General features: G+C 42.1%; 1 protein-coding gene across 8 annotated transcripts in view; it reads left to right on the top strand.

Annotated features, from left to right (window-relative positions):
* The window catches only part of ATG7 (autophagy related 7), a 231,778-nt gene that overhangs the window by 5,669 nt on the left and 200,702 nt on the right, over nt 1-25,407 (top strand). For 2 of the 8 annotated variants that reach the window (XM_034997761.1, XM_034997756.1), the window contains exons 1-6: nt 11-412; nt 10,321-10,493; nt 11,198-11,252; nt 18,749-18,866; nt 21,106-21,183; nt 24,906-25,022. In XM_034997761.1, the coding sequence (XP_034853652.1) occupies nt 381-412; nt 10,321-10,493; nt 11,198-11,252; nt 18,749-18,866; nt 21,106-21,183; nt 24,906-25,022 (573 nt within the window). In that variant the 5' untranslated portion in view covers nt 11-380. Of the gene's footprint in view, nt 1-10; nt 413-10,320; nt 10,494-11,197; nt 11,253-18,748; nt 18,867-21,105; nt 21,184-23,449; nt 23,789-24,905; nt 25,023-25,407 lie in introns of those variants that run through there. The other 6 variants (XM_034997762.1, XM_034997757.1, XM_034997760.1 and 3 more) reach the window with 5 other exon arrangements.

Genomic DNA, 25,407 nt, shown 5'->3' with positions numbered 1-25,407 from the left:
AAAACATCTTGAGGAAGATGTGCAGTTTCCTAATTGTACAAAAGTGCCATGTGATCTAGAATGGCCCACATGACACTCCTCCTAGGAGCAAAACCTCTGTCCAATGGACTGTAGAATCCAACCTTATTCTCATCTTTGGAAATCGCATATTTTGAAAATCTGGTATCAGGTGTTGGCTTGGCCCAATTTTTCAGCCCCTCTTCCTTTTCCAGGACTCTTTAAATATCACTGGAACTGAAAACCACAGAGCCTGTTACTCAGAAGCTAGACTCCATAACTCAGCCAGCTTTTAGGAAACCATCACGGCTTTTACTTGTTGGTTGACATAAGGGCTCCACAGTGATTCGGGTAAATCCAGGTGGCTGTCCGTCATATACAGAATGGAGCAACGTGATACTGTTGATTGGTGCAGGTAACAAAAAGGACTCAGAAGCAGGCATCCTGTCTCCATCTTCCTTGTGTTGTTTCTCCTCTCTCACAGGCCTTCTCAGCTTTTACAGCTCTCACTGCGTCTCCCTTGTAGGCTTGCCACACCCTGTAATGCTGGTATCCATTGCACCCATTCTCAAAAACTGAGGCTGAACAAGAACAGATTGTATGTGAAGGTTAAGGTTATTAAAGCAGAAGGAAAACCAAAGAAAAACAACTCCCAGGAGTAGCCAGTGAGAATGAAAGTTACAGTGTGAAGACTATGGAGGTGACTGTCAGTTCTCTGATGGACTTCTTGGAGAAACAAATAATGTCGATTTATAGGGGTAGAGGTGGCATACGGGGAGGTGAGGGAGACAACTCGTCCGCAGTAGCAGTTGTCCTCTCTGCTTATGTGAACAGCTGTGACCACCTTATAGTACAGTCACAAAAAGCCATTTTAGATGACTCGGTATCTTGTGGAGACATCAGTTTGGCTCAGGGGCATCTTGACTCTAATGTGATTTTTAAAAGGATTTGAGGTTTCTGAACCCAGCTGGTCCCCCTGTAGGAGTTCTGAGTTTTCATCTTCTGGTAAAGCCTAATCTGTCTTCAAAGTTTGGAACTTTGCTCCCCTCCTTTTGGAAGGGAGGGCTTGTACACCTCCCTCTTTGGCAGCCTTGCACATTATTTCCAAAACTCATGAAGTTGCCAAGCATCATTAGCCGACAAAATGTGCGTTGACTCCATATGCCAAAGGGGCCTCCTCCCCCACTCCTGGCCTTCTCCATCTTTTTTTTTTTTTTAACCCATCAGCAGCTAAGAACATACTCTGTCAGCAGGACTTGGCCATGTGGTTTGGTGCTTATTTTAATGACTGCCAGAGCTCACAGCCCTGCAGCTGGGAGAATGAGAACAGAAGTCCGCTCTTTGTGCTCCATCTTGGCCCAGAGAAGGTACTTCAGGGCCAATTTGCGGTTATTCTGGCATTTCTGCTAAGTGAATGGCCCCACACGGCCTCAGAGAAATTGAACACAAAGTGCTCCTAACTCTTAGAACTTGTTCCTCTGGACTTCTCCTTGATGACCTATAGCAGGAGACCATCCGTTCCATTTTAATTAATACTCTGCTGTGACTGCAGTGTGCTTATTTGAGGGAAGTGAGGCTTCAACGAGGCATGTTTGAGGCAGAGAAAGTTTTCATGGTGAGCACGGGGAAGGGCAACCACATTAGTCAGGCGCTGTTGACTAACGTGGAAGAGATGTGTTGACAAGAAGAACTAATAGCACTACTGTTTATTGAGTGCTGACTGTGCCAGGCACTTTCTCATTTAGCCCTCCCAGCAACCTTAGGGCTTGGGTACAGTTATCCTGATTTTGCAAATGAGGAAATCGAGGCACAGGGGATGAAGTTCCCTGCCTGAAGCTCCTCAGCTGGTGAGAGGTGGAACTGGAGCTCATACTTGGGTCTGTCTGAAGACCAGGCTCCCAACTACTGTCACTTTAACATCCTTTCTCTGGACCATCAGAAGTCCCCCTGCCCTCCCAAAGCAAACAAACAAAAACCCAAGAATGCACACTTGGAAAAGTTATAGCAAGACTTTTTTTTTTGGTACAGTTAGGCTGGTCTGTTTTTCCGCTGTCCTCCAAGGGTCTAGTTTCCCTGAAGACAAGTTTGTTTGTTTTATCACTATGATTGTTGTTTATCTTCTACCAATTTTACTTCTTCATTTTTCCAAAAATCCTACACTGGCTTAATATTCGCTGTGTCCAATTCTATTGGTCCCCCTCCGGAGGGAAACCAGTTGGACAGACTTATCAGGGAGCCTTCCTGCTCCAATTAATTATATAAGCAGCAAAGCCAAAATACTTCCGTCTTCAGCTTCTTTAATAACAGATGCTAGAGAAATTTATGGAAATGGTATTTCATTTAGACTTATTTAGAAAAACGAATTTCTTTTCAACAAAGCTAGATTTAAATAGGTCATCTGTTAACCATTAAATGAATACAGGAAGGTTCTTTGTAGGATCACTGTAGCTTGAATATAGGGCTTTCTCTTTTACTTTTTTTGTTCAAGTATAGTATACATACAGTAAAGTGTACTAATAAATCGATAGCTCATGGGTTTTTACATATGTATGTGCCCTGTAACCACCTCCCAGCTCAAGGTATATAGAATATGTCCAGCTCCCCAGGAGGCTTCTTATTTCCCCTTCCCAGTCAGTAGCCCACCCTAGCCTGTAATTACTCTTCTAACTTCTGTCATGTTAATTGGTTTTGCCTGTTGAATATAACATAGGCTAGGTGTGTGCAGGCACTAAAATTGTCTTCATATTATATTTTGGAACAGTTTCAAACTTGCAGAAACCTTACAAGAATAAGACAAAGACCTTTCATATACCCTTCTCCCAGAGACTCCATCCAGATTTTGTCCCAGTAGCATCCTGTATAGAAGCAGAGTGTCAACCCAAGATCCCATGTTGCCCTCAGTCGTCATGTCTTTCTCTTTCATTCTGGAACAATTCCTTAGTCTTTCCTTGACTTTTAAGACCTTGACACTTTGGAAGATTGTAAGCCAGTCTCAGTCATCTTGTAGAATGTTTTTCAGTTAGGGTTTACCTGACTTTTCCTCTCAATGAGCCCCAAGTCATGTTTTTAGCTGAGTGTTATAGGTGTTTGTGCTTTTCGTGGCATTCCATCAGATAGCATACGTGTCTGTTGGTCCCATTGCTGCTGGTGCTAACTTCAGTCCCTACATGAAGATGGTGTCTGCCAGATTCTGTCACTCGACAGTCACTTTTTCTCTCCTTTGAAATTAATCTTTTTTTTTTTTTTTTTTTTTGTGGAGAGATACTTTGAGACTGTGAATATAGGCTTTTAACTTCTATAACCATGGGAATACTTTCAGGAAGAAAGATCAATTCTTTACTAATTTTGTATTTGGTTGAGTAAGGTTTCATTTCAGTTGATTTGTACGTGCACATCTCTTGCCAATTAAGATCTTAGTCCTAAAAACCAATAATAGGTTTAGAGACCTTCTAAGTCATCTGGCCTATTTCCATTTGTTCTTCATGACTTATTACTCTAATCTCCACATTCCATGGTAGTGAGCTTGGAGTTTGTCTTCCCAACTGCAGAAGCCTGGCTTATTTCTTTCTCTTGCTTCTCTTGTGGAAGGTGCCCATAAAAGGTTTCTAGAACTCAGTAACATTTGAGAGCCACTCTGCAAGGGATTATGTTATATTGAGAGGAATATGAGCCAGGATCTCTGTACCTGTAGAATTTTCAATCAAGTTGATGGAGGTAGACAGATCAGGGAAGAGTTGGACAGTAATACTAAACGTAGAGGTAGCTTAGAGAAAGAAGTGATTAACTATAGCTGATGGAGAAGAGCAAACAAGGAGTACAGAGAGTGAAAGGCAGCTCTGGGAAAGCTTTCTGGAGCAGATAACCTCTGAGCTGGATTTTGAAAAGTGTATCAGTCACAGGGGCAAGGATGTCTTTTAGACAGAAGGGCTGTTTGTTCAGAGTTGCGGAGGCAGAACAGCAGGTGTGTTGGAGGAGAACCAAGCAGCTTGATGTTTCTTCACCATCAAGTCAGAGGTAAGGAGTGGCGAGGCCACCAGGGTGGCACCAGAGAAGTTGGGAGGCAGTAGCAGGGGTCCAGGAAAAAGTAGGAAGGAAACCATCAGAGGTGTGGTAATATGCCAGTTTTGCATGTGAAATGCCACTAATGGCATTATTTATTTGAGAGAGAGAGAGAGAGAGACCAGAGGGAGGGGCAAAGGGGGAGGGAAAGAGAATACTCAAACAGACTCCCCACTGAGTGTGGAGCCTGATGCGGGCACGATCCCAGGATCCTGAGATCATGACCTGAGCCGAAATCAAGAGTCAGCCACCCAACCAGCTGAGCCACCCAGACTCCCCGAGCCTCAGTAAATCTTAACTGAGCTTCATGGTAGCTTACTGATGCTAACATATGTGTGAGTGTTCTGTGTAGACTACATTTTCCAGTTCATAAAGATGTATTTGCAGCATTACGGGGTTTCTATCATAGACCAGCAACTGTGGCCTTGCAGTCTGCGTCACCCAAATGACAGGTGTGGAAGATCATCTAGTCTGAGAGTTCTCAAACTATAGCTTGCAGGTCAGATCCTGACCAAGGCCTTTTTGTGTGTGTGCAGTCCACGAGCTAAGGATTGTTTTTACATTTTTCAAGGGTTGTAAAAAAGGAGAAGAAACTATAACGGAAACTGTTTTGGCATGCAATGACTAAAATATTTACTATCTGGCCCTTTTCGGAAAAAGCCTGCCAAACCCTGGTCTCGTCTGACTGCTTGATACAGTAATCCTTTGTGCAATATGACTTGGCAAATAATCATCTAATATATGCTTGGACACTTCCACTAATGGAAAATTCATTATCTCTCCAGCCAATCTGTTTCTTATTTGGACAATTCAGGCTATTAGTAATTTTTAAAGTCTCCTGTAATTTGTCTCATTATAGCATCCATCTATTGGCCTTTTTTGGGGGAAGAGAGCTATTATTGCGTGTCAACATTTACTGAGCTCCTAATATATTCTAGGCAATGTGCTGAGTGCTGAAGAAAGACGAGTAAGACATTGCTGTTGGTCAGGGATCTCTCAGGTGTTGTTTCTTGGAATTAAAGCAGCTGTGCTGGTAGCCTTGGGTGTCTTTCATTCCTCATCTTGCCATTGGGTTGGGACTTTTTTTCTTTAATTATTTTATTTCTGTATTGTTATTCCACATACACAAAATTCATAGGATTTTGAAACAAATTCAAAGGGAATAGGGCCATACAGTGAAAATAAGTCTCTCCACACCCTTGTCTCCTGATTCCATAGCTGCTTTCTTGGGAGGCAACCACTGTTACCCATTTCCTGTGGGGATTTGACTTTAAAGAACAGCGCTACCCAAGGTTTAGGACCATTTGTAAAGAAACTTGGCAAGTACTCCAGACAGTGGTGTTTTATGAGCTCCTACTTTGTGTAAGTTGCTGAGTGTGACTTAGTTTTATTTTCATAAAGCCAGAAATTTGCACCACGTTTAGGTGGTACACACAGCCCCAGAGAGTTTGTATTGCTTAACCACCCACCTGCTATTTCAGTTAAATCTTGGCTGGATATTTTGGTTACTGCTGGGATTCTTGCTCGTGAAAAGTGCTGAATCCTCATCAAAGCCTTTCCTCTTTCAGCGGAATCACACAATCCCATCTTGTGTAACTCCTGGGTTTCACATCCTGAATATGATAGAAATAGTGAGAAATAAAGTTGAACCACACTTATATTGATGCCCCTGTCAGTTTCCTTCCTTGAATATGTCTATATGTAGTGTTGAAGTTTCTGTGCAGAATTCTCACCTTATATTGTCTAGGGTTGTATAGACAAGTAATTTTTTAGGAAGCAGGTGACATTTGGATCTAGGTGAGTGACACATAAATGACTTTACACCTATAACTCACTACTCCCTCCAGAATTCCATTTTGATCATTACTTCCGTAAATCTTCCCTTCCAGCTTAAGGAAGATGTGACACAGATGTATGGATCCCTAAGTGAGACATTTATACTTGAGTATGCTATTTAGATGTTTCCAGCAATGTCCTCATCACATGTTGCTGCTGCTTATGACCTTTCTGTTTTCTTAGCCTGTCAAGCAGCAGTTCAGTGGCTGAATACCAACCATATCCTCTTGTGAAATAGGCTCTTGGGTTCTGTTTGAAATTTCTAAAAGATAAATAAGTCAGAAAATGTTTGAAGGATGTGCCTCTTACGCAGATTACTTAATTAGTATGCCCATCTCTTATTTTCTGAGTGGTCTTCCTGAGTCACCTTTTCCCAGTTGTTTTAAGTGCGGTATAGAAGAGAGTCTTCTCTTTTGTCTCTGGCACTGGTAAAATTCCATCTTGGTGACCTCAGCAGGTGATCCAAATGATGATGAGTTACCGCCGACCTTTAAGAGTAAGTTGTGGATGACTAAAGCATGTAGGGGCCTGATTACCCGTCACACAGAGGCTTTCAGAGATTCATTTGTACTACTGTCTGTTGCTGTGTTGATTTCCTTCCATATTGGATGACTACTCTGGCTATGACCTTTTACTTTTGACTCTGTTGGAGAGGAAGTTAGTATGTAAATGTTTTTCGAAACGGTTCTTTTTTAGCATCTGTGCAGCTGATGGGCAATATAAAGTCTCTGAAAAGGGGTGTCTTCCTTCAAGGCAGTACTACTGTACTTGTGATGAGAGTTGGGGCTTTGAAGCCAGTCGACCTGGGTTATAATCTCAGCTCTTCTACTTCCTAACTGAGTGACTTTGGGCAAGTTACTTGGTATTTTCAGTGCCTCCATTTCTCTTCTGTAAAGTAGGCATAGTGCAACCACTTTGAGGTTGTCATAAGATAATGTGTAAAATGTTTAGTGCTTGGCACAGAATAAAGATTCAGTTAGAGAATAGTTACTACTACTGCTGCTGTTATTTAAAAAATTTTAAAAAGTGTATGATCAAAAAAGCAAGTATGATTCATGATGGTAAATGCTCTAATGGAAGTTTTCATCTGTCATCATGGAGAAGGGAACCATTGATGCCCACTGACTGTGGGCGTTAATGAGAGCTTCATAAAAAATCTTAATAGATGAGATGGAATTTTCCTGGTAGAGATGGGGAGAGGTTTCCTAGGGAAAGGCGTAAGGCTGAGAAATGAGCAAGCTGAAACAGTGTTGGCACCTTACTCTCTCTGGGGTAACGCCGGTAAGGTTTTGTTTGTTTAAACAACGCAGTCCCCTGCGCAGATCAGTTCTGGTGGCAACATGACATCTTGTTTGGAGAAGGCAGGGACAGAAGGCAGTGACCTGTGAGCATGTTACCTCAGGAGCTGAGGTGTGAGATGGTAGGCCTGACATGTGGCAGGGAGATGGAGGAGAGAAGGGAAACTGACTTGGACAGGAAACACGAAATTGCATGAAGAGTATGGGCATGTGGAATTTGGATCCTCGTCCTCCCCAGTTCACCCCACTTTCCTACCTGTATGTTCTTCTGCAGACTTCTTACCTCTGTGAACCTCAGTCTCTTCCTCTGTAAAATTGGAACTGTCACTTATTAGGGCTTTCCAGAGGAATAAATTCAGGTGCACACCTCTGCTGCACTGCCTGGTCCTGGTCAATGCCCAGTAGCTGTCACCTTCATCTCATTCCAGAGGCCAGTTTAAGGCTGAGTCTCTAGCAATCACTGATTTACTGACTATGAGAGATAGAAAAATTGAAGATGACTTTGAGGTTTTGACCTCAGATATAAGTGGTACTATTAAGTAAACTAGGACATATTGGGAAAGGGGCAGAATTTTGGGAAAAGAAATGTTCAGTTGGGGTTTGTCAAACTTGAGATGTCTGTGAGAAATCCAAGTCCTGGCTTTTAAAACATACAGATGACCCTTGAACAATGTGGGGGATAGGGGTGCTGACCCCCCACATAGTCAAATCCATGTAAAACTTTTGACTCCCCCAAACTTAACTATTAATAGCCTATTGTTGACCAGAAGCCTTACTGATAACATCAACAGTCGATTAACACGTAGCTTCTGAGTTATATGTATTATATACTGTATTCTTATAATAAAGTAAGCTAGAAAAAAGAAAATATTAAGAAAACCATAAGGAAAATACATTTACAGTATTTCGATACTGTAGCGTATCGAAAAAAATCCACGTACAAGTGGACTCATGCAGTTCAAGCCTGTGTTGTTCAAGGGTCAACTGTATGTGTTTGGAGGTTAATTCTCTAGAAGTATAGTCCTACAGTTCACTGGCATATAAATAGAAATTGATGTAGAAAATGAGTAATTTTGCTTTTGAGAAAACTTATAGACCAAGGAGAGAGCTGAGCATGGAATCTTTCAAAAACCAATAGTGGAAAGCATTGTGGAGGAAGAGTAGAAAGGAGCGATTGGAGGAGGCTGTTTGGGTGTTCTAGATCCACGTTTCTCAATGCGAAGGCCCCAGGTCACCTCTATGAGGGTCTGTTTCTCTGTTGGGCACTGAAGCCCCAGTGCATGGGATCCATAAGCTTTCCCTGGTCCTATGGAAATAGATGTGAGCTGGAAAAAGATGAACATTCTGAGAGTACAGAATTATAAAAAGCCTTTCAAATAATTAAAAGCCAGAAATTATTTAATACGGGACGAGGGTATGTTTAAATATGTTTGAAATGGTTTAGAGGTGGGGCCTCCAAAAGTAAGAGTGCCAGTGGCCTGAAGCCATCAAGATAGTACCAAACTTGAATCAGACCCGCCTGGGACACTAATCAAACCTGGAGACTCCTGGCCACCCTCACCCTCCCTTCTCCCCTCCAGCAGGTGGAGCCCAAGCATCCTCTGTTTTGTTTTAAGATTTTGCTTATTTGTCAGAGAGAGAGAGAGAAAACAAGCAGGGGGAGCGGCAGGCAGAGGGAGAGGCAGGCGCCTCGCTGAGCAGGGAGCCCGATACAGGACTCGATCCCAGGACCCCGAGATCATGACCTGAGCTGAAGGCAGACACTTAACTGACTGAGCCACCCAGGTGTCCCTTCATCCTCAGTTTTTAATAAGCCCTCAAGGTGGGGAAAGTTGAAAACCTTTGGTCAGGCATTGTCTGATGCATGATGCTGAGAATGCATACTGAGGCAATCGGGAGTTTTAAAGAGCTCCTTCCCAGAGACGTCTTCCCTGCTTTGCCCCATACTCATCTCCTCTTTCTGGAATTTTAGCATCTTCATGGAGTGCTAACTTTGCACTAGTTATTATCAGTCAAACTTGTTATCTCTCTTTTTTTTTAAGATTTTATTTATTTATTTATTTATTTGAGAGCGAGTGAGAGAGAGAAAAAATATGTGCACAGAGGGAGAGGGAGAAGCAGACTCCCTGCTGAACAGAGAGCCTGACCTGGGGCTCGATCCCAGGACCCTGAGATCATGACCCAAGCCGAAGGCAGCTGCTCAACCGATTGAGCCACCCAGGCACCCCCGAAAGCTTGTTATCTTTTAATTCCAAAATCTAACAAGTTTGGAAAACTGAAAACTATGTGATAATCTTGGCTCAAAACTCAGGCAATAGATGTGAGCTATTGTCATCTAGCATGACTCTTCATACATTCTGCTGCAGAAATATCACTCTGTCTGGTCATAGGGAAATTTGGGTGGAGAGTGAAGAGGCCTCCCTGACTTCTGCTTTTTGGAAACACCAAGTTGCTCTAGTATTGTGCTTCTCCAGCTGGTAGTGGTGTCCCCCTGAGAGTGTGTGCAGGGGTGGGGGAGTTACAGTGTGCGCATGTCTGATTGTTGGGAGGGTCACATTTATTTGATGATTTCAGGGGGAGAATGAAATATTAAAATACGTATGGTACAGTAAAATGCAAATTTTCCATGCATTTAAAAGATAAAAGATGAGACGTAAAAAAAGTTCAGGTTAGGTGGGCAGAAATTTCTTCATTCTCCTCAGCGGGGAGTGCTCAAGTGCTGCTCTCATTCAGAGCTCTGCCGGTTGGCCTTGTGTTTCTGACCGGCTGGGCTTGTGAAGTTCTCCAGGACCACACAGGAGGGCAGAAATTTCTGAGACTGTGATTATGTTGATGAAGGAGTCGCATTCGTGTAGCAGTCAGACTGACTTGAACAAGAAAGGAAGATGCATAGAGGTAAAGGCCAGAAAGGCCTAAGAGAAAGGACTTTACTTAGAAAATCAGTTGTGTTGTCAGCCTGTGTTGTTGGCAACATAGGCGGAGTATTCAGGGTGATTTTCAATTAGGTCTTCAGGTAGCCTGTATATATCCCATCATTTTTTGTTTGTTTGTTTTGATTATGCCTTATTACAAATTATTTTTTTCTTACCATATTTTGTGCTATATTGCTGTGTTCTGTTTTGTTTTTTAGTAGGCAACAAATAATGGCAGCAGCTCTGGGGGATCCTGGGCTCTCCAAATTGCAGTTTGCTCCCTTTAGCAGTGCTTTGGACGTTGGATTCTGGCACGAGTTGACCCAGAGAAAGCTGAATGAGTATCGGCTGGATGAAGCTCCCAAGGACATTAAGGGCTATTACTACAATGGTAGGTGACAGTAAACTCCATATTCCGTCATCTTCTGTTATGTTCTCTGCCCTCCAGTACAGGGTCAGCTTTCCTTTAAAAGGGACACCCTTGTCTTTTTAATTAATGCTCTTCACTGGTTTCTATTTTACTTCCTGACTGTCTGTCTTTAATTAATGAATTAATTTTTATTTGGGTGTAGTTTACACAGAGTGCTAAGTTAGTTTTAGATTTACAACATAGTGATTTGACAAGTTTATATGTTATGCTTTGCTCACCACAGGCGTAGCTGCCATCTGTCACCGTACAGTTCTATTACAGTAACATTGATTATATTCCCTATGCTGTACCTTTTATCCCCATTTTACTTCCTGGCTTTTGACACAAATTCATTTGCACTTCTTTTTCTCTGTTGTGGGGAAAAGAAAGGGAGTGGTGAGACTCCATTTGTTAATCCAAAGAATTAATACTGATTACTTAGAATTGCTGAGGGAGGAGATTGGAAACTTTTTTTCCAATGAATCTTTTTTTATAGTCTTGACAAATTCCTCCAATTCAGAAAAGCTCTGGCATCTTCTGCTAAGTCCCTGTTGAATATGGATGACCAGGAATTGGACAGGGCACTTAGGGCTCAAGAAAGAGAACACAATTATTCACAAACATTTTAGTTATGAATGCTGCTATTACTGACTCATAACGGAAAATGTGATAATGCTTCTGTCCAGGTGATTCTGCTGGGCTGCCAGCTCGCTTAACGTTGGAGTTCAGTGCTTTTGACATGTGAGTATTTTTTTTTTTTTTTTTTTGCTTAAAATCTAAAGTGTTTCCTTTTTGTGAGGAATGAGCATTCTTACCTTTACACATAGATGGGCCCCAGGGGGAGCTGGCAGAGCCCCCGGAAGCAGGGCCAGCTCTTCAATTCTCTTGTAGCCCCCATTGCACAGAGACAAACGCTCGATGCTTAGGACTATTGGGTATTTTTTTTTCAGCAGATAATTATCAGAGCCTATTAGGTGCCAAGTATCATCTAGATTGATTAAAACATAGATAATATCCCTCCTGCTTTTGATTTTATTTAATATTTTGTGATTCCTTATTGGTACTTCTTGACTTACTCTTGACTTACTCCTTTAGTTGCTTATCCATGGACGTCAGTGAACATTTATCAGGTAGCTTTTGCTGAATTGCCCTCCCCAAAGGGGCCTCCCAATTTTTAGGATGACTGGGGCACAAGGACAGAGAAGTGTTACAGAAACCAAGGATGGGTGCTTTCAGGAAGGAAAGAATTGATCAATGTCAGAAGCAGAAAGGTCAGCGTTCAGTGCAAGGGCCATTGGATTTGTTGATCAGGCTGTTTGCAGTCCCAAACTGAAATCCACACAAAAGGGTGGAGTTGAAACCATATTGAGGGGCTGTAAGACAATTAATGGTTGAAGAATTGAAGGCTTCAGTGTGGTCAGTGTTTCCTGCTTTCTCCACATTAGCAGTGTTAACATGTGGGATGATATGAGAAAGGCCAAGTGGTCTTTGTAAGGACTGCCTGGCTCTTGAAAGTCACAGTAGTCAAAAGTTAGGGTATTCCAAGTAAAGTATCCCTAGAATATATTTTTTATTTTCATTTTATTTATTTATTTTTGGCTTTTGAAATTTTTAATTCCAGTTAGTTAACATACAGTGTTGTATTAGTTTCAGATGTACAATATAGTCATTCAACCATGCCACATATCACCTGGTGCTCATCATGACAGGTGTCCTCCCTAATCCCCATCACCCATTTAACCCATCCCCTCACCCCCTTCCTCTCTGGCAACCATCCGTTTGTACTCTATAATTAAGAGTCTGTTTCTTGATTTGTCTCTCTCTCTCTCTCTCTCTCTCTCTCTCGTCCCCTTTGCTTGTTTATTTTGTGTCTTAAGTTCTTAAGATTAATTTCTTAAATGAGTGAAATCATATGGTATTTGTCTTTCTCTGAGTTATTTAACTTGGTATTATACTCTCTAGCTCCATCCATGTCATTGCAAATGGCAATATTTCATTCTTTTTTTATGGCTGAATAACATTCCATTGTATATATGTATATCCCATCTTTTTTATCCATTCATCAATCGGTGGACACTTGGGCTGCTTCCATAATTTGGCTATTGTAAATAATCCTGCTGTAAACACAGGGGTGCATGTATCCCTTTGAATCAGTGTTTTTGTATTCTTTGGGTAAATACCCGGTAGTGCAATTACTGGATCATACAGTAATTCTATTTTTAATTTTTCGAGGAACCTCCATACTGTTTTCCACAGGAGCTACACCAGTTGGCATTCCCACCAGCAGTGCATGAGGATTCTGTTTTTTCCACATCTTTTCTAACACCTGTTGTTTCTTGTGTTGTTGATTTTAGCCATAGAATATATTTTTAAAATCTCTCAAAAAGTCAACACATTTGATTCTTCTATCTCAAATTGCAAAATGTAACTGCATAACATAAATCCAAAATGATATTAGTCCTTTCCCCAGGTGAATCAGGGATTTGATATGCTGAAATAAATAACATGCCACACTCTGAGGGGAAAGAAAGGCTTAGGAAAAATAAAACGTGGTCCTATTAAAAAATATATTAGTCTTTGTATCTTTAAAGGGTATGTGTTGATGTTTCTTGTTCTTTTCAGACCTTTCTTTCTTTTTTTTTAAAGATTTTATTTTATTTATTTGAGAGAGAGAGAGAGAGTGAAAGAGAGAGCACAAGAGGGGGTAGGGTCAGAGGGAGAAGCAGACTCCCCACCGAGCAGGGAGCCTGATGCGGGACTTGATCCCGGGACTCCGGGATCATGACCCGAGCCGAAGGCAGCCGCCCAACGAACTGAGCCACCCAGGCGCCTTTTCAGACCTTTCTTGATCTGTAATAAATTCCTTGTGATTGCTTGTCAAAACAAATCAAATCCTGGTAATCTCTCTCTTGTTTTGATAGAGATTAACTTACCTTTGAAGCAATTACAAGATAATAAGGAAAATGATCGACAGTGTATAAGCATTAAATTATCTGAAGAAGTTCAAGGGGGCATATGAGCAGTGTAGTTTTAATGTGATCTCAAGAATCTGACATTAATTGCAAGTTAAACTTGCTGCCATCTTTATTCTGGTACTAGACTAAAAGGTTGTTTTTTGAAATATTTTAATAATTTTATTCTTTGGAACAATTAATTATAGGAAAAAAGCAGTTCATAGAAGTTAGGTTTTGATCTTATTACAAAGTCCAAACATCTTAAACTCAAGCAATCCAGAAATTTTAGTTGATGGAGGTAAGAACATCTGTGATTGCACAGCTCTGACTTTCACAGGAATTGCTTGATTTGACTGGTCATATCTTTTCATCATACTGTTGAATAACCACGGTGTGCGAGGGTGTGTGGTGGGCAGTTGGGGAGATGAGCAGGAATGAGGCGCGGCCCTAGTGGCGGAGCTGGAGCTGGTCGACCTGGTATCTATGGCGGGTTAACTCTGTGACCTAGAATAAGTGCTTTTAATTTCCTCACATTCAGTTTCCTCATCTCTGGCACTTGGCTTCTGACGTTCCGTCCAGTTTTACAAGTCTGTGATTTTCTGAATCTGTCTTTGGATGATTGGTGCTTTGGTCCGAGTGTTTGTGTCCCTGCCAAAATTCATACGTTGAAAACCTAATGCCTATGGCGATGGTATCGGGAGGTGGGGCCTTTGGGAGGGGGTTAGGTCATGAGGCAGAGGCCTCATGAATGGGATCAGTGCCTTATAATAGGCCCCCAGAGAGCTAACATGCCCCTTCCACCACTTGGGGACGTGGCTCGAAGTGGACAGTCTGTGACTGGAAGAGGGCCTTCACCAGAACTTGACCATGCTGGCATCTTGATCTTGGGTTTCCAGCCTTTAGACCTATGAGAAATAAATTTCTGTTATTCATCAGCTACCCGGTCTGTGATATTTTCTTATAGCAGCCCAAACAGACTAAGACAGCTAGGGAGTTTAATGGAAGTGCTTGGAGCGCCACAGAAGAAAGGAGTTCTTCATATCCAAATTATTTTCATTATTATTCTTTCTTTGTTTTTATTGCTGTACATCTGCATGGGTTTGTAGGGAAAATCTTTATAAATTTATTCATCAGATGCTGAATGCCTCTTACGTGCAGGATGCGTAGGTGGTAGGAATACAAAGACTTAGGAAACACGGAGCTCTGGATAGAGATAGGAGATACATATTTGCATTGTAGTGTGCTCTGTGTTGTAATAAATGTGAAAAGGTAATGGTTATTTCAGAAATACTTATTGATTGCTTCCTCTGTGTCTTGACAATAGAATGTGGTAAGCACTGGGCATGGAGAGAGGAATAAGGTACAGCTGAAGAGCTAACAGTCCTAGTACTCATTTATAGATGCCAAGAGTATCTCAGCTTTGCATAGCACCAGATAAATCCCTTATCCTCTGAGTCCCCAGAAGCTTAATGGGTCTCTGCCAGCAGTTAGCACCGTGAGATCCTGTTCTCCACATTGTATTAGCTGAATTAGCAGTCAAGTAGTATTTCATCAGGCATCAACCATTTTGCACTGGAGAGAGCTGCTTAGGGTAGGGTATACTGCTAAACCAGACCCCAAAAGGTTTATTTCTTGCCCATTTAATAGTCCGGGACTGGGGTTCAGTCTTCTTCCCTCTGTGGCTCCCATCATTCTGGAGGGCTTGCCTTTGTGTGCTGCTTAAAACGGAATTGTCGGGGGCACTTGGCTGACAGTTGGTGGAGGATGTGACTCTTGGACTGAGGGGTGTGAGTTCCAGCCCCACGTTGGGCATGGAGCCTACTTAAAAAAAAAAAGTATCTTAAATTCCACATATGAGTGAAATTGTATGGTATTTAAACAAAACAGATGAACATAGGGGAAGGGAAGGAAAAATAAAATAACAGGGAGACAAACCACAAGAAACTCTTAACTAGAGGAAACAAACTGAGGGTTGCTGAAGGGGAGGTGGGTGGGGGGATGGGGAAACTGGGTGATGGGCATTAAGGAGGGTACTTGTGATGAGCACTGGGTGTTATATGCAAGTGAGAAATCACTAACTTCTACTCCTGAAACTAATACTATACTATATGTTAACTAACTTGTTTTAAATAAAATCTTGAAAGAAAGAGAAAAAAAAAGCTTAAAAGAAACCCAACAACCTGAATTGTTACTTTACCTTGCCAGGCAGGTAACAAAGTGACATGTGTCACTTTGCTCAAGTTCCACTGGGGAGAGCATGAGTCCTCACCTGTGTTGCAAGGAAAACTGGGAAGCGTGGGGCCCCACTACAAGCAGCATATATGTACTGTATTTCCGCTTAAGAAGGAAAGAGTAGATTTTGGTGGACAAGCTCTGCAGAATTGTGAAACTGACTCATTAAAGCATAAGTTTTCCTTTCTCTGGGCTTCTTTCCCTTGAGGAACATTTATCTTTGCAGTCAGAAGAAATATTTTCTTTTCTAAGCCTCAAGTTGGACTTAATTAGAGAAATAGAAGCCATAACCCTTGCCCTCAAAAAAACTTCAAAAAATAGTTAAGGAAATGAGACTCGTATGCAAAATCATCAGCACAGAACACAGGCTCTCTTAATCTCTGCTATCTCGTTAGCCCCTAACACAGATCTGACATGGACTAGTTGCTCGAATAACTGTTGAAATCAATTACAAGCAGTCTAAATGCATGGCTGTCAAAATGGGATGTGGTGTGATTGGTAGAAGGACAGCCGTGGAGTCTGTTAGAGATGTTGCAAAACAGACACTCACAGATAATTACAGAAAGCAGGAGATAATGGTGCATGCCCCCAGACTGAGCATGACTTCTAGGTTCCCAGAGTTCCTTGTGGGCATGCAGAGCTGTGCACACGGAGCAGATTCCTCAAAATAATGAAAAGCCACCTCTCTCTTTCTTCTGGGGGATTTATTCTGTCCTGCCCACCACCCTGCCTGTCTGTTCTGGAGGCTCTGGCCACATGCCTGCCTTTGGCCAGGTGTGAATAACAGGTGCAAACCAGCTTCAGTACTTTCCTTACTCTGTACTGGGAGACTGAGTGAAGTGCAGGCCAAGTTTCTAGAGGCAGCATTCCCAAGCAGGTCCGGGCTTGAGGCCTTTCTAAGATCAGTCCTTTACCTGGTTAGTCTATACATCATTGCGAGTTCACTGTTGGCTTTAGTATATGGGGAAGATTTCTAATTCTGATCTTTTAACAGTGTTATTGAGATATAATTTACATGTCATAAAATTTGCCCTTTTAAAATGTATAATGCAGCAGTTTTTAGTGTATTCACAAGGTTGTGCAGCTGCCACCACCAATTCTAGAACGTTTTCATCATTCCAGAAAGTAAGCCTATACCCATAAGCAGTTACTCTACATTCTTCCCTTCTCCCACTCCCCAGACCGGGTAACCATGATCTACTTTCTGTCTATGGATTTGCCTATCCTGGGCATTTCATATCAACAGAATTGTAGGAAACTAAACTAATATTCTCTTGTTTCCAAGTCCAGGGCTCTTTCTACTCTTCATCTGAGCCATCTATCTGTGGAACAAGTGAACTTGAACCTAGAGAGGTTGGCAGAATGGCTTTCCCTCCCACTATCACTTTTTAAATTCGTTTCCTTGGCTACCTCCCCTGGTGGGACTTTACTCATGAAAAATTCTTCCCTTTGAAACTTCAGCTTGTTCTCACTGATTAACTTGCATGGGCACTAATGTTCTAGGAGCCTGGCCAGCACGCTGGCAGATACTTGACTTCTCATGATGACACTTTGACACTGCATTCACACACCTGGGACACTCAGGCACTTAGGAAAAAGGGTCCCTTCTTCTTGTGCATGTATCAGAATTAGATCAGAGCTTTGTTCCTTCTATTTCAGCAGTAATTTCTAAAGCCAAGTCTGAATGTAGGAGGCCTAGTGTACCAACCACTGTGCTCCTTCTTCCTCCCTCTAGGCTGCGTCTTGCCCCTTTGTGATTTCTCTTTCTCTTCAAGACTGTCTTTGATGTCCTCCTTCCACATGGATGAAAAATATTTTATTGGAGTAGAGTTGTGAGAAACAGCCTATGATTTGCTGACTTGTCAGCCCCCAAGGGAAGGCTCTGGCCGTTGCAAGTTACTTTTTTCCCAGGACTTGGCATTTAAGCCCCACAGACAACATTTGGCATAGCTGCCTTCACCACCCATTGCACCCCTCCACACCTGGTCTAGGTTTTGATCTTCTCTCTTCACAGCCCCTGTGAACCCAGTTTTACAGACTCCAAGAGACATGAGGTCTTTGTACAATCAATAAAAATGCATTTTCTCTGCAGTAGTGGTAATTGACAACAATATTAGGCTACTAATGAAATGAGTATTTTCATTTAGCATCTGTAACCTCTGAAACATAAGTTAATCATTTCGGAGAAGAGACCAGATGTTTCCACATCTGAATTTGTATTCAGAATTAACTCATCTTCTTCTCCCCTGATTTTGATTACTCTGAAGACTGTAAGGGGATAGTGTAGAGTGTGATACACATGTGACATGACAGATTGGCAGGTAGCCCAGATATGACACATACTGTCTTTGTGACTCAGACGACCACCAGGAGTTGGCTCAGCAGCAGCTTTGTGGAGCCCGTTTGGGCTGGATAAGGTCTGGAGACAGTCAGAAGAGGGAGACATGTGCCCTGCCCTCAGGGAGCTTACTGTCCTCTAGTCGGGTATCTGTGATGGTCAATCTTGAACACTCTAAAATGTGATGCTCAGTTTCCTGTGCCAGCCATTACCAGAGAAAATGGGAGGGGCTTCCTGGAAGGAGAGGGTTTGGAGTAGGACCTTGAAGCCTGGGAGGGTTTGAGTGGGGAGTAGGCAGCTCAGTACCTTGGAGCCTGCTAGTTCTGGCTTTAGATTCCTGCTCCACCTATCTTTTTGTGACCTTAGGTGAGTTACTTAAGCCTTTAACCAGGAGAAAGTGCTGTTATGAAAATGCAAAACTTGTGTAGTTCTTGGCACAGTAGAAGTTCAATAAATGATGTTTCCCTTTCAGGTTAAAGATGAGAAAGAGTAAAAACTAGGTAATGAACTTATATTCGGGGGTGGTGTGGGGCTTGGTGAGCAGTGGAAGAACAATGAGAAATGAGGGTAAAGGGAATATGGAGGCTTTTTTTGTGTGTACAGTGCTGGGTTTTATTTTATTTTTTTTAGTTCTTTGCCCTACAGAGCCCTGTCTTTTGTCTCCCACTGCTCTCCCGTCTGTGCCTGCCTAACCATGTTTCTTCCATATCCAGGAGTGCTCCCACCCCAGCCCACTGCTGCCCGGCTGTTGGAACGCTCTTTAACACCAACACACTTGAGGCTTTCAAGGCTGCAGATAAGAAGCTACTTTTGGAGCAAGCAGCAGATGAGGTTAGCTGGGAAACGATGATGTATCTGTCCTATCTTCCCTGGTCTTGGTAGGCCTGATGTTTCTGATCAGGTGCGTGGGTCTCTCGGGGAAACTAGCATAGAGTCGGTACTTAAAGATCTTTGTGGGCTTTGGTTTATATCCCAGAGAGAGTACTTGCAGCTCTCCTGCATTGGCGGGAAGGTCAGGGAGAAGACATTCAGGCTCTCAGCTGGGGATGGGCTGGAAAGCCATGGCAGGGCAGTTGTGAAAAGCTTTGCTGCTGCTCTCCAGTTAGAATTTGGAAGCAGCTTGACCTGTCCCTGAGAGTTCTATTCATGTGTCTGCATGCCTTTGGGTTCTCTGTTCTTTGTGCCCCATGGCTTTCCAGTCCTAAGCACCGTAATGCTATCAGAGATGATTGCACTGTCTCTCCCGTATCTTTAGGGCTAAATCTAAACTACTCCATCTTGTGGCCTGGCCTCTGTGGCCTCTGTGGCCTTTCTCTCCTGTCACTCTTGCCCTCACCTTCTCTGACCCTTGTCACAGCAAATCACTTATAATTCCTTCCCCTACTTTTGTTCTCACCTCTGTCCTTGGGACATGATATTCTTTGTGCCGGGAGTGTCTTCCTCTTACTTCTTCATATCTGAGTTAGTGTGAGGAATTAAAATAGGAAGACAGTTTATCCCTATCCCCTCTAACCCACTTAATCGAGTGGTCTTCACACTAGTATTAAAAAAAGAAAAAATGGGTGTGGGTGCCACGGTCGGAGAGGGAAATCTGCCTTTGGTCTTTTTTTTTTTTTTTAATGGTGACTCTATTTTATTTTTTATTTTTTATTATGTTATGTTAGTCACCATACAATACATCATTAGTTTTTGATGTGGTGATCCACGATCCATTGTTTTCATATAATACCCAGTGCTCCATGCAGTACGTGCCCTCCTTAATACCTATCACCAGGCTAACCCATCCCTTAACATCCCTCGAGATGGATGTAGCTTGTGACCCAAGTGATGATGGTGGTTTTCCTTGGCCTACAGCTTGACTGCTCCTGGGCTCCTGCTCTGGCTGCACATTTCAAAGGCTGTCTCCAAGGAGTTGGGTTAGATTCTCATCCATCATCAAAAATCACAGATTGTTCCCCACAGAAATCCCACCCCTTGTCCTGGGGCTCAGCCTTCACCCCCATCCACACTCCCCAGCAGTTCCCAACTCCTTAGTTTATCAGACCTGGGGCCTGCTCTTCCTTGGTCCAGCCTCCTCTAAGGTTATTATGTCAATTGCAGGAACTTCTCTTTGTTTATTTTCCTCTTCCACCCAGTGGCTCCTTTGGTGCAACTGTTTGTCTTGCTTAGTGACACAAAGTTTAGCAGCTAATCTTAACTACTAAAACATCTTGTGATCAGCAGCTACAGACCAGTAGCAGCTTCTGCTTCTGGTCACAGTACTTGCTGAGTATGCATAAACTCATCATTCTCTTCATGTCTCAGGGCAAGATAATCCCCAGTAACACTTTGAGAAATCCCCTATACCTGGTTCAAATCACTGCCTCCTAGAACCCCTCCCCAGCCCAGTTCAGTGCTCCTCCCAGGAATTCCACATCTTTTTGAGGTAGCATGTCCTACCTGGTGGTGCACTCGGACATTTATGCCTCTCTCCCTCACTGAACTCAAGGCTTTTTGAGGGTAGGGACTGTGTCTTTTTTTTTCTTTTTTTAAGATTTTATTTATTTATTTGAGGGAGAGAGAGAGAAAGAGCACGAGAGGGGGGAGGGTCAGAGGAGAAACAGACTCCCCACTGAGCGGGGAGCCCAATGCAGGACTCCATTCTGGGACTCCAGGATCATGACCTGAGCCAAAGGCAGTCTCTTAATCAACTGACCCATCCAGGCACCCGGGACTGTGTCTTTTATTCTATAATCCTGATGTGCCTGGTAGATAGTAGGCAATCAGTAAATATTTGTTGGAGGAAATAGTGAAGACATGAAAATGGCCTGCTTGCCTCCTTGGATGCTGAGTCTGACTGAGAGGAGACTTCTGGGTTCTCGCAATTTCCTCAGCCCCCACAGGGAGTGTGGCTGGTGGAGAGGCCATCCAAAGTGGCCAGAGTGAGGTAACAACCCACTTTACAGCCTGGGGTAAGTGGTGCTGGGCCTGGAGGAAAGAAGAGCTTGGAGCTTTTTGCCTCTGTCCTTCATTTGTGAGAAGCTCAGAGATGCCTGTGAACCTGCCTTGACACTTCTCTTTCTTCTGACAGATATGGGAAGCCATAAAATCAGGTGCTGCTCTCGAAAACCCTGTCCTCCTCAACAAGTTCCTCCTCTTGACCTTTGCAGTAAGTAAATGGACTCTCGGTCACATTTAGACTGCTGAAATGCCCTGGCCGAGTCCAGGGTGCCAATAGAATGGTCTGCACTCTTCTCACTGAAGCTACTACCTGGTGTTATTGAAGTCAGAGCTGTTCAAGAAACACTCATTTGATAAGTGGCTCAGTAGTTCTGGCACTTATCACCAGTGCAAAATTAATTCATTCTTACCATACTGTTGGTAGTTGCATGGTTTATGTAACACAGTGGCCCATGTCCTGTCATTCAGGACACAATAGAGTCAGCTTCAGGGAGTAGTGGTTCTTTGTCGCTAATGTCTTTGTTCAGTACAGTCCTGCGGAGCTCAGTTGCTGGATCCATCAACATAAGGAAAAGAAGACATCTTGGGGATCCTGGCTGTCCCCCAGCAGCTTCCAAACTAGAGGAGTTCACACTACATAGTTTGTCCACACAGCTGTGTTTTTTTAAGAATGAAAAATGTTTTGTGTAAGTGTAACATCTGCTGCCTAGGGAAGTAGGGGGAAGGACCTGGTCTCTGTGATGGGCAGTGTGGGGTTGTTTATAGAGATACCAGCCATATACATACACATACATGTATGTACATGTGTGTATGTCTGTATTTGTGTATATATATATATATCTATATATAAAATTAATTTAGCCTTTATAATTAAGTTGACTATGTAATATTCTATCAAGTGTATGTTCTATAGACTTTTGTACATCTAGGTTGTTTCTGATATTCACTACTTTAAAAAATGTTGCAGTGAACAATATTGACCGTACTGATTTTTTTTTTCTCTTCATTTTTTTAGGATAAATTCTTTGGAGAAGGCATATAAACATATTGATGTTTACATATATTGAGTGTGTTGTTTTACCAGTTTCATCAGCTTTGGATATTAATCCTCTTCCCTACATCTGTCTTTTTCCTCCCTCCCTCCCTCCTTCCCTCCCTCCCTCCCTCCCTCCCTCCCTCCCTCCCTCCCTTCCTTTCTTTTGCCCAGTTTTAGGTCTTGCCTTTCTTCTTCCTTCATGAACTAATCCTCTGTTTCTTCTGAATGCTGCCTGTCTAATTTGCTGCCCAAGGCAAAGGAGAGAATGATAAAAATCATACTGAAGGCCACGCCAAAGGGTGGCTATCTATAAGGAGCACCTATAACTAACAAGTTATAATGCTTTCTGTGTAATAGTGGGAGAGATAGAAAAATGTTTAAATTCTTCTTGAGATTACTGGCTGCAATTTGGCATTAATTGCCTGTAAATTTGAACAATTTTGCAGATCTGCTACTAAGAGAAACATAAACAGTGCTAGTTAAAGATTTCTGGGTTTGTTACTTTAACATCAATATGTTTTCTGTACCAAGAATTCTAGTTAGTAGAATCTGACAGTTTGCATTTAATGAGAAAAATAACATTAGCTCTTACTTAAAGTTTTAAGGCATTTCCTAGAGTTAGTATGTGTGTTCACCCTGCTGCCCTTTTTACTGATCATTCTTAGCCTACCTTTAAAAAAAATTAAAAGTCTCTATCTTTTAAAATCTTCAAACACAAAGGGCTTTATATTTAATTTAATCGAGGTCCTTTGTATCCTGGAAAGAATTCTAAGAAATTCAAGCCTTTTTACTTTTGAAGATGATCTGATAAAGCTTCTTAGAAATTGTGAGGTCCTTCATTTTGAATTGTTTAACCTTTGACTAAAGATCAGTTATGACAAATCATTTAAGTATAAAGAAGAGAGAATAATCTCTGGAGGTTTTTTTTTTTTTTTTTTAAGATTTTATTTATTTATTTGAAAGAGAGCAAGCATGAGCAGTGAGGAGGGGCAGTGGGACAAGCAGACTCTCCACTGAGTGAGGAGTCTGATGCGGGGCTCGATCCCAGGACCCTGGGATCATGACCTGAGCCGAAGTCAGACGCTCAACCAACTGAGCCACCCAGGTGCCCCTCTGGAGGTGTTTTTACTTTCCTTTCTGCTGTTTTTAGGACTCAAAGGAACTGGCACTTTAATTTCGATTTTATAGTTTGTTTTGCTGCCATCAAAAGAGAATTTGTTCTTAGTTGATCAGTTAATGCCAGAATTAGAGACTGGAAACTATAATTACTAGAATTCCTCATCCAGACACACATTTATATATACATCTATATTTAAAAAGTTATCTAGTAAAATGTCATTTATATGAAAACCCCAGAACAGGCAAATCTATAGAGACAGAAAATAGATGAGTGGTTTCAGGGTTGGGGAGAAGGGAGAATGGGAAGTTCTGTGGATGGGTGTTTCTAACTAATAAACTGATGGGGGGGTTTCTGCTATTAGAGTTTTTCTTTTGGAGGCAATGAAAATGTTCTGCCATTGGGTGATGGTAGTACAACCTTGTCAATATACCAGAAAACCACTCAGTTTTACACTTTAACATGGTAACTTTTATGGTATGTGAATTATATCATAATAAGTCATCAAACAACTATCTGTTCTTTATTCTTAGCAAGATTCAAGAAGAAATATTGATTAGCCAAATAAATAAACTGATGGAGAAGCTGTCAAACACCCATATAACTATGAGATCCCACCATAGGAGTGACTTAGGCCACAAAGGCTGCAGGAATTCAGAGGCAAGAGCATCCAACCTGAGTGGGAACAGTTTTCAAGAATAGCTTCATGAGTCATTACCCCTGCCTCGCTTCCCCTGGTGGAAGATACACCCCTGAGGATATAATCTCATGTCACTGTTGTTCTCAGAACCTCTTCTGTGACCCATGGCATTAGTCATGGTCTCACTTTATCTCTGCCTGTACAGAGAGTGAGCTGCCTTAGGGCTGGACTGGCTTTTATTTATCTTTTTTTTTTTTTTTTTAAGATTTTATTTATTTATTTGACAGAGACAGAGATAGCGAGAGCAGGAACACAAGCAGGGGGAATGGGAGAGGGAGAAGCAGGCTTCTTGCCGAGCAGGGAGCCCGATGTGGGACTCGATCCCAGGACCCTGGGATCATGACCTGAGCTGAAGGCAGACGCTTAACGACTGAGCCACCCAGGCGCCCTTTATTTATCTTCTTATTGTCAGAGTGTCTAATGTATTGCTTTGTACATGGCAAATGTTTAGTAGTTGTTTACCCAGATTTCACCAACAAGGCATTTCTGAAAGCAGTGCTTTATTATCCCAGGCATACAGAGGTTATGGATAGCACAGCCTCTTCAATAACATGCTCCATTCATTTGACTATGAAGAGTGGTAACCATGTCTGGTGGTTGGGCCTCCCCAGATAGATCATTGAGTGTGTATGGTACTAAGGACAGAGCTTAAATTCTGGAAAAAGAATTCTGCCCCACTCCCCACTACTCAGTATCTTTGTTTTGTTCAAGTTCTTCACCTCCCTCTAAGCTTCAGTTTTCTGTCCATAAAATGGGATAATAGTTATGTCCTGAGGTGGTTTTGTGTATTTAACAGTGATGACGATAATTACCAATTAACACTTTTCTGTTAGCAAGTGGTTAATATGTTTATCATGAGATATTATTGTGTGGTGTATGGGAATATTTTAAGAGAAGGACAGAAATTCTGTATTCTATTATGAGTTCTGGTGGAGATGAGACTTTCTGACCAGCTGATCGTATCTTGTGTGCATTGGTGTGTCTGCCTACATGGCGATGGGGAATTACATTAATGGATGTGTTTCAGTTTAATCATTGGTGGTACTCTGATATCTTCTGTTATATTCTTTCTTCTAGGATCTAAAGAAGTACCACTTCTACTACTGGTTTTGCTTCCCTGCTCTCTGCCTTCCAGATAGTATACCCCTCATTCAAGGGCCAGTGGGCTTGGATCAAAGGTTTTCACCAAAACAGGTATCAACAAGTAAAATAAAATGCAGACAAAATTGGGTTTAACGCATTTGAGTACTTTAATTCATTCTAAAGACAGATAGGCACTTGTCTGAAAGGAGAGATGGTCACCATGGAATCCTGCAAAGATGGTACTAGGAGCATACTTATTTACAAACTGTTTGTAAAAATCATTTTGAAGTAGTGAGTGATACTTTTTCAAGTTTTCAGTGACATTTGGTGAAAGGCTCAGCTGGTAGGGAGAAGTTATACGAACATGTTGAAAGTCTGCAAGAATTTGCCAAAATGTGGTTTTCACTTTCACTATAGAGAACCCTAAGGCAGTATACTTTGAGAAGAGTCTTTAAAAACAAATAGAAGACATTCTACTACCCTCACACCAAGTTGT

Source organism: Mirounga leonina, unplaced genomic scaffold (genome assembly GCF_011800145.1).
Source record: "Mirounga leonina isolate KUSES-001 unplaced genomic scaffold, KU_Mleo_1.0 Mir_94, whole genome shotgun sequence".
NCBI classification, from domain to species: domain Eukaryota; kingdom Metazoa; phylum Chordata; class Mammalia; order Carnivora; family Phocidae; genus Mirounga; species Mirounga leonina.
This window is presented reverse-complemented; position numbering and strand designations above follow the sequence as displayed.